Source organism: Haliotis rufescens, unplaced genomic scaffold (genome assembly GCF_023055435.1).
Source record: "Haliotis rufescens isolate VD_foot unplaced genomic scaffold, xgHalRufe1.0.p SCAF_9, whole genome shotgun sequence".
NCBI classification, from domain to species: domain Eukaryota; kingdom Metazoa; phylum Mollusca; class Gastropoda; order Lepetellida; family Haliotidae; genus Haliotis; species Haliotis rufescens.
Window position 1 is genome coordinate 28,089,825 of NW_025964383.1, and position 13,841 is coordinate 28,103,665.

The 13,841-nt window shown below is 42.3% G+C and overlaps 1 protein-coding gene across 2 annotated transcripts in view; it reads left to right on the forward strand.

The window, feature by feature from the left end:
* Window positions 1-13,841, forward strand: part of LOC124130348 — a 73,855-nt gene that overhangs the window by 37,534 nt on the left and 22,480 nt on the right. For both annotated transcript variants that reach the window (XM_048390616.1, XM_048390617.1), the window contains exons 4-9: window positions 5,130-5,167; window positions 5,983-6,103; window positions 6,688-7,456; window positions 8,047-8,177; window positions 12,854-12,891; window positions 13,208-13,328. In XM_048390616.1, coding sequence (XP_048246573.1) covers window positions 5,153-5,167; window positions 5,983-6,103; window positions 6,688-7,456; window positions 8,047-8,177; window positions 12,854-12,891; window positions 13,208-13,328 — 1,195 coding nt within the window. In that variant the 5' untranslated portion in view covers window positions 5,130-5,152. The remainder of the gene's footprint in view (window positions 1-5,129; window positions 5,168-5,982; window positions 6,104-6,687; window positions 7,457-8,046; window positions 8,178-12,853; window positions 12,892-13,207; window positions 13,329-13,841) is intronic.

A 13,841-nucleotide genomic window follows, 5' to 3' on the forward strand; every position in this document is an offset into this window, starting at 1 on the left:
GAAGGCCAATAATCTGCCACTTGACTGCTTCTGACAATCGTCTACCCGGCATTGTGGGTTACAATAAACTGGGCTGTCAGAGAACATCTTTTATAGGCGATATTGAGCTTAAGAAGATACTGCAATCTGCAAATATCATGCACCATGCAATTCACGTGCTGATTGCTACGTTTTGGTGATCATCTTCCCTCCGAAAACATTACACATTTAACATCAGATCCCCAAGGAATACCTACCATTAAAACCAGAGTCGGGCGTTTTAAATGTTGTGATGTATCAAACGTATTAATATGGGGGTGCAACACTTTTTTTACTGTGTATACTACGGTACCTCGGGTGGATCGTCAACCTTCAAAAGTCGGACTTGGTACCAACTCGGGATCTACAGTACATCGGGATACGCTTCCAGACGGGAGTCAATCTGGTCAAGGTACCTCAAGACCGTTGGGACATGATTGTCAGCAGCGTTCCGAGACTTCTACATGCCCCGGCGTCGGTGCACACGTGGCAGGAAGTCCTCGGTCTGTTGACATCGGCTCAAGACCTGATTTGCCAAGTCGTCTTTAATTTCGTCCGCTTCAGAGATTGCTGTACCCCCACCTGGAGTTTCCCAACCTCCTGGTTCCACTTCCAGCGCAGCTACGTTGTCATCTGGAGTGGTGGCTCCAGCCGTCGAACGTTTGCGACGGCGTCTTTATGAGCGAGCCTCCGTTCATACTACACCTATTCGTAGACGCGTCATTGGAAGGCTGGAGAGCGCATTTCGGGGACGACCAAGCGGCCGGGCTGTGGTCGCCAGAAGAAAAGGTCCTCCACATCAACTGCCGAGATGGAAGCAGTGATTCGGGCGGTCGTGTTCTGGAAACTTCGACTCCGTCGGAAACGGCTGATGATACAGTCGGACAACTCCACAGTCGTCCACTGCATCAACAAACAGGGAACGACTCGGTCGGTGGCCCTTCTGGGACCGCCTCCGTGGCCTAGTGGTAGAGCGTCTGCCCGGAGAGCGGAAGGTCCGGGCTTCGATCCCCGGCCGCGCCATACCAAAAGACGTTAACAGAGGGTACTTGTTGTTACCCTGTCTGGCGCTCGGCATTAAGGGGCTAAAACAAGGACTGGTCGGCTCGGACAACTAGCCGACGCCCTGTCGAGACCATCGAGGCCGTCTCCCATGGAGTGGATGATCTATCCGACAGTCTTTTCATCTGCTGACAGATCGACTGGTTGCCCAAAGTAGATCTCTTCGCAACCCGGTACAAAAACCGCCTTCCTCGATTCGTGTCGCCGGTTCCAGACCCACGGGCATGGGACCACGACGCTCTAGCGATATCGTGGGAGGGTCTAGACGCTTACGCGTTTCCGCCAACGGTGCTGTTACCATCGATACTGGAGACGGTTCGTCAAACGGCCAAGCTACGTCTGCTTTGGTCGCGACTTATTGGCCGGCCGCTGTTCCCGTTGCCAGATCGAGACGACCTCCTTCTTCATCCTCACAACGATCATTCCGGTCATCTCGGCGTCTGAAAGGGTCGACGATCTTGACTTATCTGGCATCTTTGGCTACAGTGGTGACGTCTCCTACGGGCGACAGGCTTACTAAAATACTTGAGTTGCAGAAAATTCTACGTGCCTTCATGGTTGAAGATCGGTCACATTAATTCCGACTGCCGGCCTGGGACCTCGATATCGTTCTGCGCAACCTGTCTAGTTAGACTTACGAGCCTCTCGATCAGGTCTCGTTCGACATTGTCTCAGAAAACGGTTTCCCTTCTCTCGCTGGCAAGAGTATTGAAACTACATGCCAATGACGTCGATCGGATTACGTTCGATCAGCGTAACCATGGCCACGTCCATCTTGGTCTCAGATGGGATTTTTTAAAGCGAAAAATCAACTTCCTGGCCAAGATTCGAGATGTTCCACATTCCTTCCTTGTCTGCCATTATGGGCCCTCATGATCACGCTGATCTCACCCTGCGCCCAGTTCGTGCGCTTCGTATTTACCTGCAGTGATCTGAACAGCAACGACAACATTTTCGACGTCTGTTCATACCGCTCTCAACCAATGAAAGGAAAGAGATTACACGTAATACTCTCTCCTTTTGGTTGAAAGCGGTCATTCTCAGAGCTTACGAGGCGCAAGGACTCGCACCTCCCACCTCCTCTCATCTGCACGAAGTTCGAGCCAAAGCTTCAACATGCGCACACAGTTTGGTCCACTCGTAGTGGCACAACAGATCTCCCAGAAAAGACAGTGAATTTGTGCTTTATTCACTTTGGACTTTTTGCTCGACACTTTGTGCCAGATAACAGGTTACAATAAAAACTGTTGGTGAATGTACGCATTCTTATGTTTTTTGTTGCATGCAGTACTTCGGCTGTTTTATTATGGTTATTCGGTGTATGCATCGTCTTCCCATACTTTATAGTACTGCTCGTATTTTTTAGTTACCTTGTATACTGGGAGTTGCTCTGTAACTACATTATGCACCGACCACACTTCGATCGCAATTCAACTGACGTGTGCAGTTGTCCTGTCGCATCGATAATTAGTTGTGGGTCGAAGAGCATTAAACATGCTGTTTTAGTTAACTTGTATACTGCGAGTTGCTCTGTAACTAAACTATACGTCGACCACACTTCGATCGCAGTTCAACTGACGCGTGCAGTTGTCCTGTCGCATCGATAATTAGTTGTGTGTCGAAGAGCATTAACCATGCTGTGCGTTCGTGATAAACAACTTGTCTCGTCCGTGCATCTGGTCGAATGTTCTATTGTCACTACAGGGGCGAGGAACTTGGTACATTCGACGTGAACGAGGTCACTTCCTGATTACTTCCCCGACCCTCCTTCCAGTGTTCCGTCGAATTCTACCCATTTGTACGACTGAAAACAGACTAAAACATGGGTTTTTCAGATTAAAAACGATGTTTTATTGGTCTGTTTTCAGTCGTACGTTCCCACCCAGCCATCCCCACAGGGAAGTAATCCAGTCCAGTCCTGCTTGATGGCTTTTTCTTCGAGATTTGTGATATGTCATAGGGAGGTGCGTGCGCAACCGGACGGAAACAAGTTTAATGTTTACATTCCAGCTTCTGGCTTCCTTTTAACGTGCGACTAGAGGTATGAGAGATACCCATTTGTACGACTGAAAACAGACCAATAAAACATCGTTTTTAATCTGAAAAACCCATTTTTTTACGAATTTTTATTTTTTACAATTTTTATGGAAAGAAGTTGGACCTAGACTCCATTGGGGGACGGGTTCGTTTCCGGGCCAGAATTCGAAAACCATTCAGTGGGTAAACAATGTATGCTTCTTAAAGAACATTCAACTCTTGACTCATTACATACAGAATTGCACATTTACTCGTGGTTACTTTACAGACAGCTGCCGGGGGGATACGTCATCCTTCTGATGACTATTGTTTTCATATTTTTGTCAATGATATGTTGAATTCTACCAAAGGACTGCATATTTGGTTTTTGTGCTGGATAGCTCTTTGAAATGTTTTTGAAATATTTATCACTGATATCGAAGGTCAAATTCACACTCAAAAGTGAAGTGTTGAAGTGTAAGATCAAGGCAATAGTGAAGGGGTCATTCATAAAGTATTTCTGCAATTATGTCTAAAATGCCTATTTCTGGAGATATTTGTGAAGTATTAAGCACATAGTTGTTATATTATTTGAATACACATATATGAGCAGTGGTTACAACTCCAGTGTCAAATTAACTCTCAATCCCTTTAAATAAAAGAATTCACAGTAACTGAGGAAGAGCTCACTGTAGTACCATAAATCTAGGGTGAGGCAAATTTCAATGAAGTTAGCATTTTGGATATAACAAGTACATGTACCGTTACAAATAGACTTATTATCATCTTACTAGGACCAAAGGCCCAAGTGAGCACATTGTCAATGACTTTTTCTTTTTCTCAGTACAAACTGGAATTCTGGACATGAAATTTAAGGATATCATTATACGAGAACTAATGTTTGTTCATTAAATACCATTAACATCTGAAAAGAACAATATATGAAATTGAACAATTGTCTTCTCCAAAAATGTTTTAGGAGGATATTTACCATTAAAGCAACACAGAATATTACAACAGCTATCTGTAATGCACAGGCTAACATTATTTACCAGAAACAAGACATGAAGAAAATTTGCATCTGGATACCTTCCGGAAACCTTCCAGAAACCTTCCAGATGCCTTCAGCAACCCTCAAATGTCTTGGTATTTTCAAGATAATTTTTTATCTGTTTCACACTTAAGTGAACAAAATGCACCCCCCAAATTTTGACATTTTTTGGGAAGGTTTCCGGAAGGTATCCGGACCGGATCCAAAATGGGAAGGTATCCGGAAGGTTTCCGGAAGATGGAAACCTACATTTTTTTGCTGTGAGTGAGGTAGCACTTTAAATCGGCATCAGTCCGGACTAGTACAAGCAGCCACACACACACACACACGTGCACGAACGTCGCTATATAAGACCAATAATCTTGGGCGCGACGTTAAACCCAATCTCACCTCACCTCACCCAACGTTACCATGCTATCTGGGATCATACCTCGCGGTAAAACGTCATTCAATAACTCACGGAATACTTCACTAAGAACTTAAGTGGGAAATTGTATTGACAACTCATTAAACACGATCAAGGCTTGCCAATTTCAAGCATTCTCGTCATCTCTAAAAAAAGCAAAGTCTGTATATATTGGCACACCGAAGTGAATTTTTATCAAAATTGGAGACTTTGAGTTCAGATAAAGAAGTGGGTACTACAATATTACTAGTCTGGACAATAATTTCATTGTTATATGTAAAATAGATAGAATGGGTTTCCAGCAGCCCATGCTTGCCGTAAAACTCGACTATGCTTGTCGTAAAAGGCGACTATTGTGTGGTCAGGCTCGCTGACTTGGTTGATGCATGTCATCGTATCCCAACTGCTTGAATCGATGCTCAAGATGTGAATCACTGGATTGTCTGGTCCAGATTCGATTATTGACAGACCGCCTTCATACAGCTGGAATATTGCAGAGTGCGACGTTAAACAACAAAAAAAAAAATGTTGTATATCATTTTTAACTACTTTTTGTACAATATCATCATTTTTCAGATTAGAAACAACGGTATAGAGACATGAAGAAATTACAGGTAAAGCAATGTGTGTGATACATGTGATTAAATCAGTTCAGTTGCAACATTGAAGGCCTTTGAAAGGCTTTCAAAATGTTTTATGGTAGACATGTGGAGGACGTTTCTAAATTTGACGCATCAGTGACAATAATGATGTCCGATGAAATTCCCTTTTCGGACTTTTACTACATGTTTCAGTGTTTTGCAGGTAAACAATTGACCCGTCTTTGCATGTGTTTGTTACGGGTGCTACCGGTGGTGCAGGATACGCTCAACTTTTCGCGAACACCTGGTATCATCACTATTTGATAGTGATTCATAAACACATGCTCATGATATAGTTGGAATCGTACAATGGATTTCTTTTGAATACGGAAAGGGTTTTGTCGCTTTTATTTAGAGTTGCGTGCCTTAAGCGAGCCGAAAGTATATCCGAGATTCGCCCTGATTGTTTCTAAGTTTGTTTGCACTATAGTGGCTTTCCATCCACACCTAGCTGACAAGCCAACATTGAAATACTCTCAAAGTAAACTCTTTTACTCACGCGGTAATCACAGGCATAGGGCTATAGGAATTTAAGAACGTATAGAAGTGTGGCCAAATAAACCGAAATGCAAAGGATAATCTGTCAGAGGATTTGTATCATGGGTTTTAATCCTAAATTAAACGCAATTATGAATCTTGGTTTGTCTCGGCAGCCACTTGTGCCACTGAAAATGTACATGTCTACTACATGTGTCAGTTTGGACTTTCTCCCTATATTAATCTTTACTGACTGAAGTACATGTATGTGATAACGCAGCAGTGATGAAGTAATTCGTGTCTACTTTCAGAAGTCCGTACAAAAGAAGGAAGAGGAGAAACTCCACTTGAATAGCAAAAACTTCCTGCGTCCACCTTTGAAACAAATAGATGCTAGCATCACTGAGATTAAACACCACTTTGAGCAAAAAGGTAGTTTTGTTACGATTATTGATTTTACATTATTTATTATGCTAGAGTCCATTTTATCTTCCAGTGAACATTTAACCTCAGAAAATGTTTAAAATGTTGGTCTTCTATCAACATAACATGTAAAGGTAGGGCTCACAAGGAGTCATAAAAGCTGAAGTTTTCAGGTATAATATTTACATTTGCACAATATTGAGCAATTTCTGTCATTCACCTTCGCTATATTTCTGTACTTGATATTGTCATAAGTATAGCACTTGCAACCGATAGAAATAAGAAGGCAACTTATCTGTCACATGGTCTGGTCAGATAGCATGCACAGCAATAGGTAAAAGTTTTCCATAACCTTAAAATGGGACAGCCCCAGTTTGCAAAATAGCAGCCTGATGGTAGTTAGTAGATGCTTCAGAAACCAAATAAAACAAGAACATGGAGACTTTGCATGGACGATTCAACAAATGGTGTTTTTCACTTCATTTCGAAACGCCTCCATCAAAATTCTATTTTGTGTAGCTATTTAATATAATTCCGGTCTCGCTGCTTTCATTTCTTGTAGAAGTCTTTCCCGAAATGTTCTGTTATTTCAGGTTCGGTAACCAAAGTTCCATCCCGGTTAGCTGATGTTTGGCGGAATATTGGGGATGAAGTGCATTCCCTACTGAAGAAGGACGGATTTTTGTTTCATAAAAGCATTCTTAATGGCTTCACTACGTGTGGAGAACTTACCGCCTTTGTGCATTTGTCAGAATCATTAGCATTAACTTTAGACTTCCCAGTTCTACCACGAGAGAATGAGGTGAAGTGTGATTTGCTCCTAATTACGCCTCACCAACCCATCATGGTGCTGACACTACTGGACTGTGACAATAAAACGAGGATTGCTATTAATTACAACACCGCTGTGGCCAGAGAAGTGACAACAAAACTACGTAGATTCACAAATGAAAATGTCAACGTTGTACATGGAGTTCTGTGTAAGACTGGTCTGATAAATAATGATATGTGGTACATAAAGTTAAGGGAACTTGCTGCCTTATCTGCATCCCTTGTTCCTGAATCTTCCCTAATGATGACTCCATCAAAATATGAACACGTGATGGTGGCCTTCTGGGCAGCCGTTGCTGAGACAAAGTCAGTCCTGACAGAGACAGGTGAAGTCGATGACAGTTGTATCTATTTTCTAACTAAAGATCAGTGTGTATATCTTGTGGAGAACATAGACAGTAAATATGTCCAATTGAGGTATGGCCCTGGTACCGGAGCAACTACTTTGATGCTTGAGGTGGCGAGGAGACTAAGTCGATTGGGCGACACTCTACTGGTGTGTAGCTCCCACGAAGAAAGGGACAGACTCAGGTATAATAAGTGAGTGAGTGAGTATGGTTTTACGCCACTTTTAGCAATATTCCAGCAATTTCACGGCGCGGGACACCAGAAATGGGCTTCACACACTGTACCCATGTCGGGAATCAAACCCGGGTTTTCGGCGTGACGAGCGAACGCTTTAACCACTAGGCTACCCGACCTCAGGTATAATAAAGTGGGTTTAAACTTTCTGTTTACTTTTAGTAACCCATGGACTGGAGAAAATATTGAAGACTAACATGGAAACTAAAGAAGAGAATATATGGATGTCAACTTCTTTATTATGAGGAACACAACGTTTCGGAGTATATGCTTCCTCCTTAATCATGCAAGACTACATATATAATAACCTGATGAAGGAGTAAGCATATACCAAAAGTTGTGTTACTCACAATATTCTCTTCCTCATGTGTATCACTTCTAAATTCCTTTCAAAGACATGTAAATTATTTTTTTAAATTTCTAAATCATAAATCATCTTAACAATGATGGCAACTGTGCTTAAACTATACTATGAGAAAATGTTGCATGCCCAACACATAGAGGATATATATTGTATACTTATTACACAATCGTTTCAGATCTGTATACCCGTCAACAATATCATTGGATGATTTGTCGGAATGGGATATTTCAGTCTTTGAACACGTAGTTCATAAAACTAACAGTCTGCCATTTAAACTAAGTGGTCGACAATGGAGCTTTCAAGAAGGTAATAGTGTATCCTATAACAACGTTAAATGTGTTTTTTTGACACATTGAGGCACATGTGGCCTTGTTGTCCAAGGCGCCGCAATTTGTTGTGCAATGCTGCGTTCCTTCGGTGTTCCGGTGAGGAGAGGTGAAATGGGGTTTAACATCGCGTCCAAGATTATTGCACTTATATAGCGACGTGCGTGTACGTGTGTGTGTTTGTGTGGCTGCTTGTACTAGTCCTGACTGATGCCGATTCATAGTGCTAGCTCACTGAGATACCATGCCACAGTTTAACATGAATACCCTACTCAGACACAGTATACTGACTCCGAGCCAACCAGTCTTTGTTTTAGCCCCTTTATGCCGAGCGCCAGACAGGGTAACAACAAGTAGTATCTTTTAACGTCTTTTGGTATGATGCGGCCGTTGATCGAACCCTGGACCTTCCGCTCTCCGGGCGGACGCTCTACCACTAGACCACGGAGACGGTCCCTCAGGTGTTCGGGAAACCTATGATCCGTTCATCCCGATTATGTTTCTAGGTTTGCCAGCATCATACCAGTGCTCATGTGTATCACCAAATTAGTAATCACTTTGGGCCTTCTTCCAACAACACGCTAACACGCCGTGATATAACTGAAATACTGTTAAAAGCGGTGTTAAAACCCAACTCACTCACTCTGATAGACTGTCATGGTCATGATCATCATCTCCGTGACTTTTACACGTTAGTGAAATCAATAAAAAAGTTTTATGAATTCCATCCTTAAATAGTTTGTGAGGGTCACAGTTATATATCGAAATCGCAAAAGAAACGTCACCATGGATAGATATATGAGAAACCTTATTTGTCCAAACACTGTTAACATACTTTGAGACATATTAAATAGATGAAACTTGGCAAAACTGATAATCAAGATTGAAATTAAAGTCAAATGTTCTTAAAGTGAAACACAACACTAGTCTCTGAGAAAATGGCATCACAAGTCAGTATCTCGTGTGTCAGCCATGTGCATTGATGACTGCCGTGTAACGTTGGGTGGACTGGTGTGACATTGGATGAAGGAAGGGGGATGGGGGTGGAGCTACACGTGCCACTGTAGGACTGAAGGCTCGACTGACGTTGATTCCGTGTGGCGGGTGGTGAGTTTACTAACTCACCGTCTTTTGTAACATGGCACATCGAAATGTTGGCGCGATCAGTATCAAGTTGTAGTGTATGACCTAAAATTATGGAATGAATATTTTCAGAGTCGTTATTGAAATCTTTGTCTACTAGATCGCGAAAGGTTCAGCGGCTATTTCATATATATTTAGATCACAGCAGGTAGACATTTCGATGGGAAAGAATCCTTTGGTACTGACGTTAAACGAGTTATTACAAATTTTATATATGGATAATATATAATATGGACATGCAGAATTTGTTATAAATCAAGCCATACAAGAACATATCACTCGTTTCACTTACTCTAATCATCACCAAAGAGGAGACGGTGAATATCACATGTAAACAGACACAACGTGTCAGACTGCTGATGTTTCTAGGTTCATACCAATCGCCATCAAGCAGAACGTTTGGTTGTTATATAGAGTTTCGACGAATTTAAATTTGTCCCTTCCTACCATAAGAATATAGTGTAGTAATCAGTTGATTCCATGCAAGATACGGACCGCCTCCGTGGGCAAGTGGTAGACACGGAGAGCGGAAGGTCCGGCATTCGATCCCCGGCCGCGTCATACCAAAAGACGTTAAAAGATGTTGCCCTGTCTGGCTTTTGGCATTAAGGGGCTAAACCAAGGACTCGTCGGCTCGGAATCAGTATACTGTGTCTGAGTGGGGTATTCATGTTAAACTGCGGCGTGGTATCTCAGTGAGCTAGCACTATAAATCGGCATCAGTCCGGACTAGTACAAGCAGCCACACAGACACACACACGTACATGCACGTCGCTATATAAGTGCGATAATCTTGGACGCGATGTTAAACCCCATTTCACCTCACCATGCAAGATACATGATTTCAATCACCGAAGACATTTTTTATACATACACTTTACATGTATATTATTGCTGTCACCTCATGTTATATATCAGTGACTATGCTACATGAGATACGAAATTAATATTACATTTTTTCTATCATATTTTGCATGTGTGAACATTAGTAGTTTCAATATTGCTGTTATATCCTGTCTTAATAATATATAAGTTTCAAGAGACAGAGTTATTGTTTCAACAAGGAAGATGTACACGGATAACATTTTGAATGTTAAACAAACGTATTAAAATTAACATAACAAATGAGTTACAAGGTCAAACACCATGAAACTATGTTAACATCAGGTGCTCAGTACAGCAGCGATCTAAGAGTTTATCTTGATAGTGACGCAATAGTTATCTCTATGATTCTTGACTAGGACTGTGTTGAGGTGGCAGTGAGTATTTCTGCTAGTTTGGTATTTTTTTACTTCATTGCTGTACGATTGTGAGGAGTGTGTGCATTAAGGACATACTTACAAGACACAAGATACGACCCTGGTGAGACCACTCCCCCCACAATATGGACAGGAGAACCACAGACTGAAATACACATATATATACATCCCATGAAGGAAGCGTGTGCTTTCTTGGATCAAATCTTAGAGCGAAAAACAGATCCAATTAACCAATGTACATATTTGCTGTATTTTGCTGCAACGTGTCCGGTACTTCATCTTTCAAGGGCAACATATTTAAAGTTGTCTTACTAAATTTGTTTGTTTGTTTGTTGTTTAACGCCGCACTCAGCAATATTCCAGCTATATGACGGCGGTCTGTAAGTAATCGAGTCTGGACCAGACAATCAAGTGACTGATAACATGAAAGACATTGAATAGCCAAGTGAATGAGTGAGTGAGTATGGTTTTACGCCGCTTTTAGCAATATTCCAGCAATATCACGGCGGAGGACAACAGAAATGCTTCACACATTGTACCCATGTCGGGAATCGAACCCGGGTCTTAGACGTGACGAGCGAACGCTTTAACCATTAGGCTACCCGATCGCCCCTTAATATCCAAGACGAAAAAGATCTGCATGACATGATTTAACATGTCTTTGTCGAGGTAGTTACCTTTAGTCTGCAGTGATATCATATTCGTCTTGACCCCTGAGATCATATGAAGAAAAGGAAGAAAATGCTGTACCAGTACCTATATATCGATTGAAGATGTTGGTTATTATAAACTCGTTTGCTTGTTTTCTAAATCATTCGTGTAATCAGATTAACATTTTGCAACTAATGTTATTTATAAATATACTGTACCGCAAAAGAAACGTCACATGGATAGATATATGAGAAACCTTATTTGTCCGAACACTGTAAACATACTTTAAGACATAATAAAAAGAAGAAACTTGCAAATGAAACTTGATTGAAATTAAAGTGTCAAATGTTCTTAAAGTGAAACACAACACTTATATCTGAGAAAATGGCATCACAAGTCAGTATCTCGTGTGTCCGCCATGTGCATTGATGACTGCCGTGCAACGTCGATACATGCAATGGATGAGGCGGTTGATGAAGGCCATAGGCACTTGAACCCACACTCTTAGGAACGCCTGACACAGCTGCAGTTGTCGGCCTTGGTCGGACGTCATTCAGCCGTCTTTGAATCTCGTCCCACAGGTGCTCAATTGGATTTAAATCGGACTGAGGGCAGGCCATTGCATGGTTCTGATGCCATTCTGCTGGAGGAAGTCTCTTGTTGCTCTCGCAGTGTGGGCACGGGCGTTATCATGCTGAAACTCGTAGTTGCGACGACGTGCCAAATGAGGTATGGCGTGTGGTTTCAAGACTTGATCAATGGACCTAGCTGCTGTGACGCCTTGGCCTCTCCCTGGACAGATGTTCTGGAAGACCACAGGGCCGACCCCCTGTGCAAGACCAATTCCACCCCACACCATGATGCTCGGACCACCCCACGAGTCTCTCTCAACAACACAAGCATCCGAATAACGTTCGCCAGACTCTTTCTCTCTCTCTGCCATCTGCTGTCGAGATACAATGACGGTTCTCGTCTGAGAAGAGGACTCTTCTCCACTGCTGGTGGCGCCACTGAAGACGGTCCCGGCGATGACGTGGTGTCCTCGGTGTAGGCTGTCACAGTGGAGGTGTCTGCTTGTCAATCGTCGACGCACGGTGTCCGCACTAATGTGTCGCTGGTGTGTCCCCATGGTCTGTCGAGCAGTTTCCGCAGCAGTAACAAAGCGATCTTGAAGATGCTGTCGCACAATCTGTCGATCCTGACGTCGAGTGGTGACTACGTTGTCGGTCATCTGTAGTGTTGGTGGTCTTTACCGTTGCTGGGAACGGCGGAACGCATGTGCATTTCAATTTGCAGGGAACTCAGGTGCATCGGGTTACCATGGCCGTTGCCCTGATGAGTTTGGGCGATCAGTTTTATTGTCATCTGCTTTGTTTTTTCATCATCAAATTTCATTTTTCCGGACAAGGTAATGTTAAATTTTAGAAACTTTGACAAAAATTACCCCGATATTTAAATGACAACTTTTTCATGCAATTTTACTTGGGGTGACGTTTCTTTTGCGGTTCAGTATATATCCTCTGATGGGTGTCGACCTCTTCTGATGTTGACAGTACTATTAATTAACGCCCTGGCAACTTATTAAGAGACGGTTTGTTTCCAGATCCACAACAGATGTCTAAAGATTCAGCAACCCCAAGCGTACGTCATTCGTTTTAAACCTTAGCATACATATCATCAAGTAGGATCATACCAAACTTTTGGCCTATACCAGGGTGTCGTTGAACAAAGCGATCGTAGGGCTAAGGTGGTCGTAACTCACACACCGTGGCATAGACTAAAGACATCGTAGTGCTAAGGTTGTTTGTACAACGGCACCCTGGCCAAGAAGATCTTATATTTCCTATATGTAATCGCTTCCGTTCTCTAATACCTACTCAGTATGTACTCACATAAGAACAAGTGCAAATTTCTCTGTGTTTTGACTTGACTTCCATGATTATGTTTACTATTTCAGGCGCTGAAACCGTCAATGAATGAGGAAGGCTTCTATTATGACAGTAAAGACTTTCTCCGCCCACGTTTTAAACAGACAGAAACAATGATTGACGACATTAAGCGCCATTACATTCTCAAAGGTATGTTAGGTTTGGTACTTGAGACCACACAACTCTGCAGGTATGGTGATTCTTGAAGAAAGATAATTTCTTCTCCATATTTCTGAAAGGAAAAACTAATCTCTTACCTATAAAAAGTAATCTAAAATATATCTCAGGAATAATACCGTAATACATTCATTATCACCTGTATCATCTTAAATTGATAGGGGGTGGTGGGGTAGTCTTGTGGTTTAAGCGTTCGCTTGTCACACCGAAGACCCGGGTTTGACACCCCACACGGGTACAATATGTGAAGCCCATTTCTGGTGTCCCCCGCTGGAATATTTCTAAAAGTGGCGTAAAACCATACTCACTTATATCTTTTACGATGCAGCACGTGTATGAACACACAATGGAATTTAGAAAGCGATCAAATGTAACACATGTTATATTTGGGATAACACTTTCTAAGTAAAGTACAGATTCCCCTACTTTTTTGGGTTGAGTCCCATCCCACATGTAGCATGTTGTATTTTAATATTTTCAAAACAT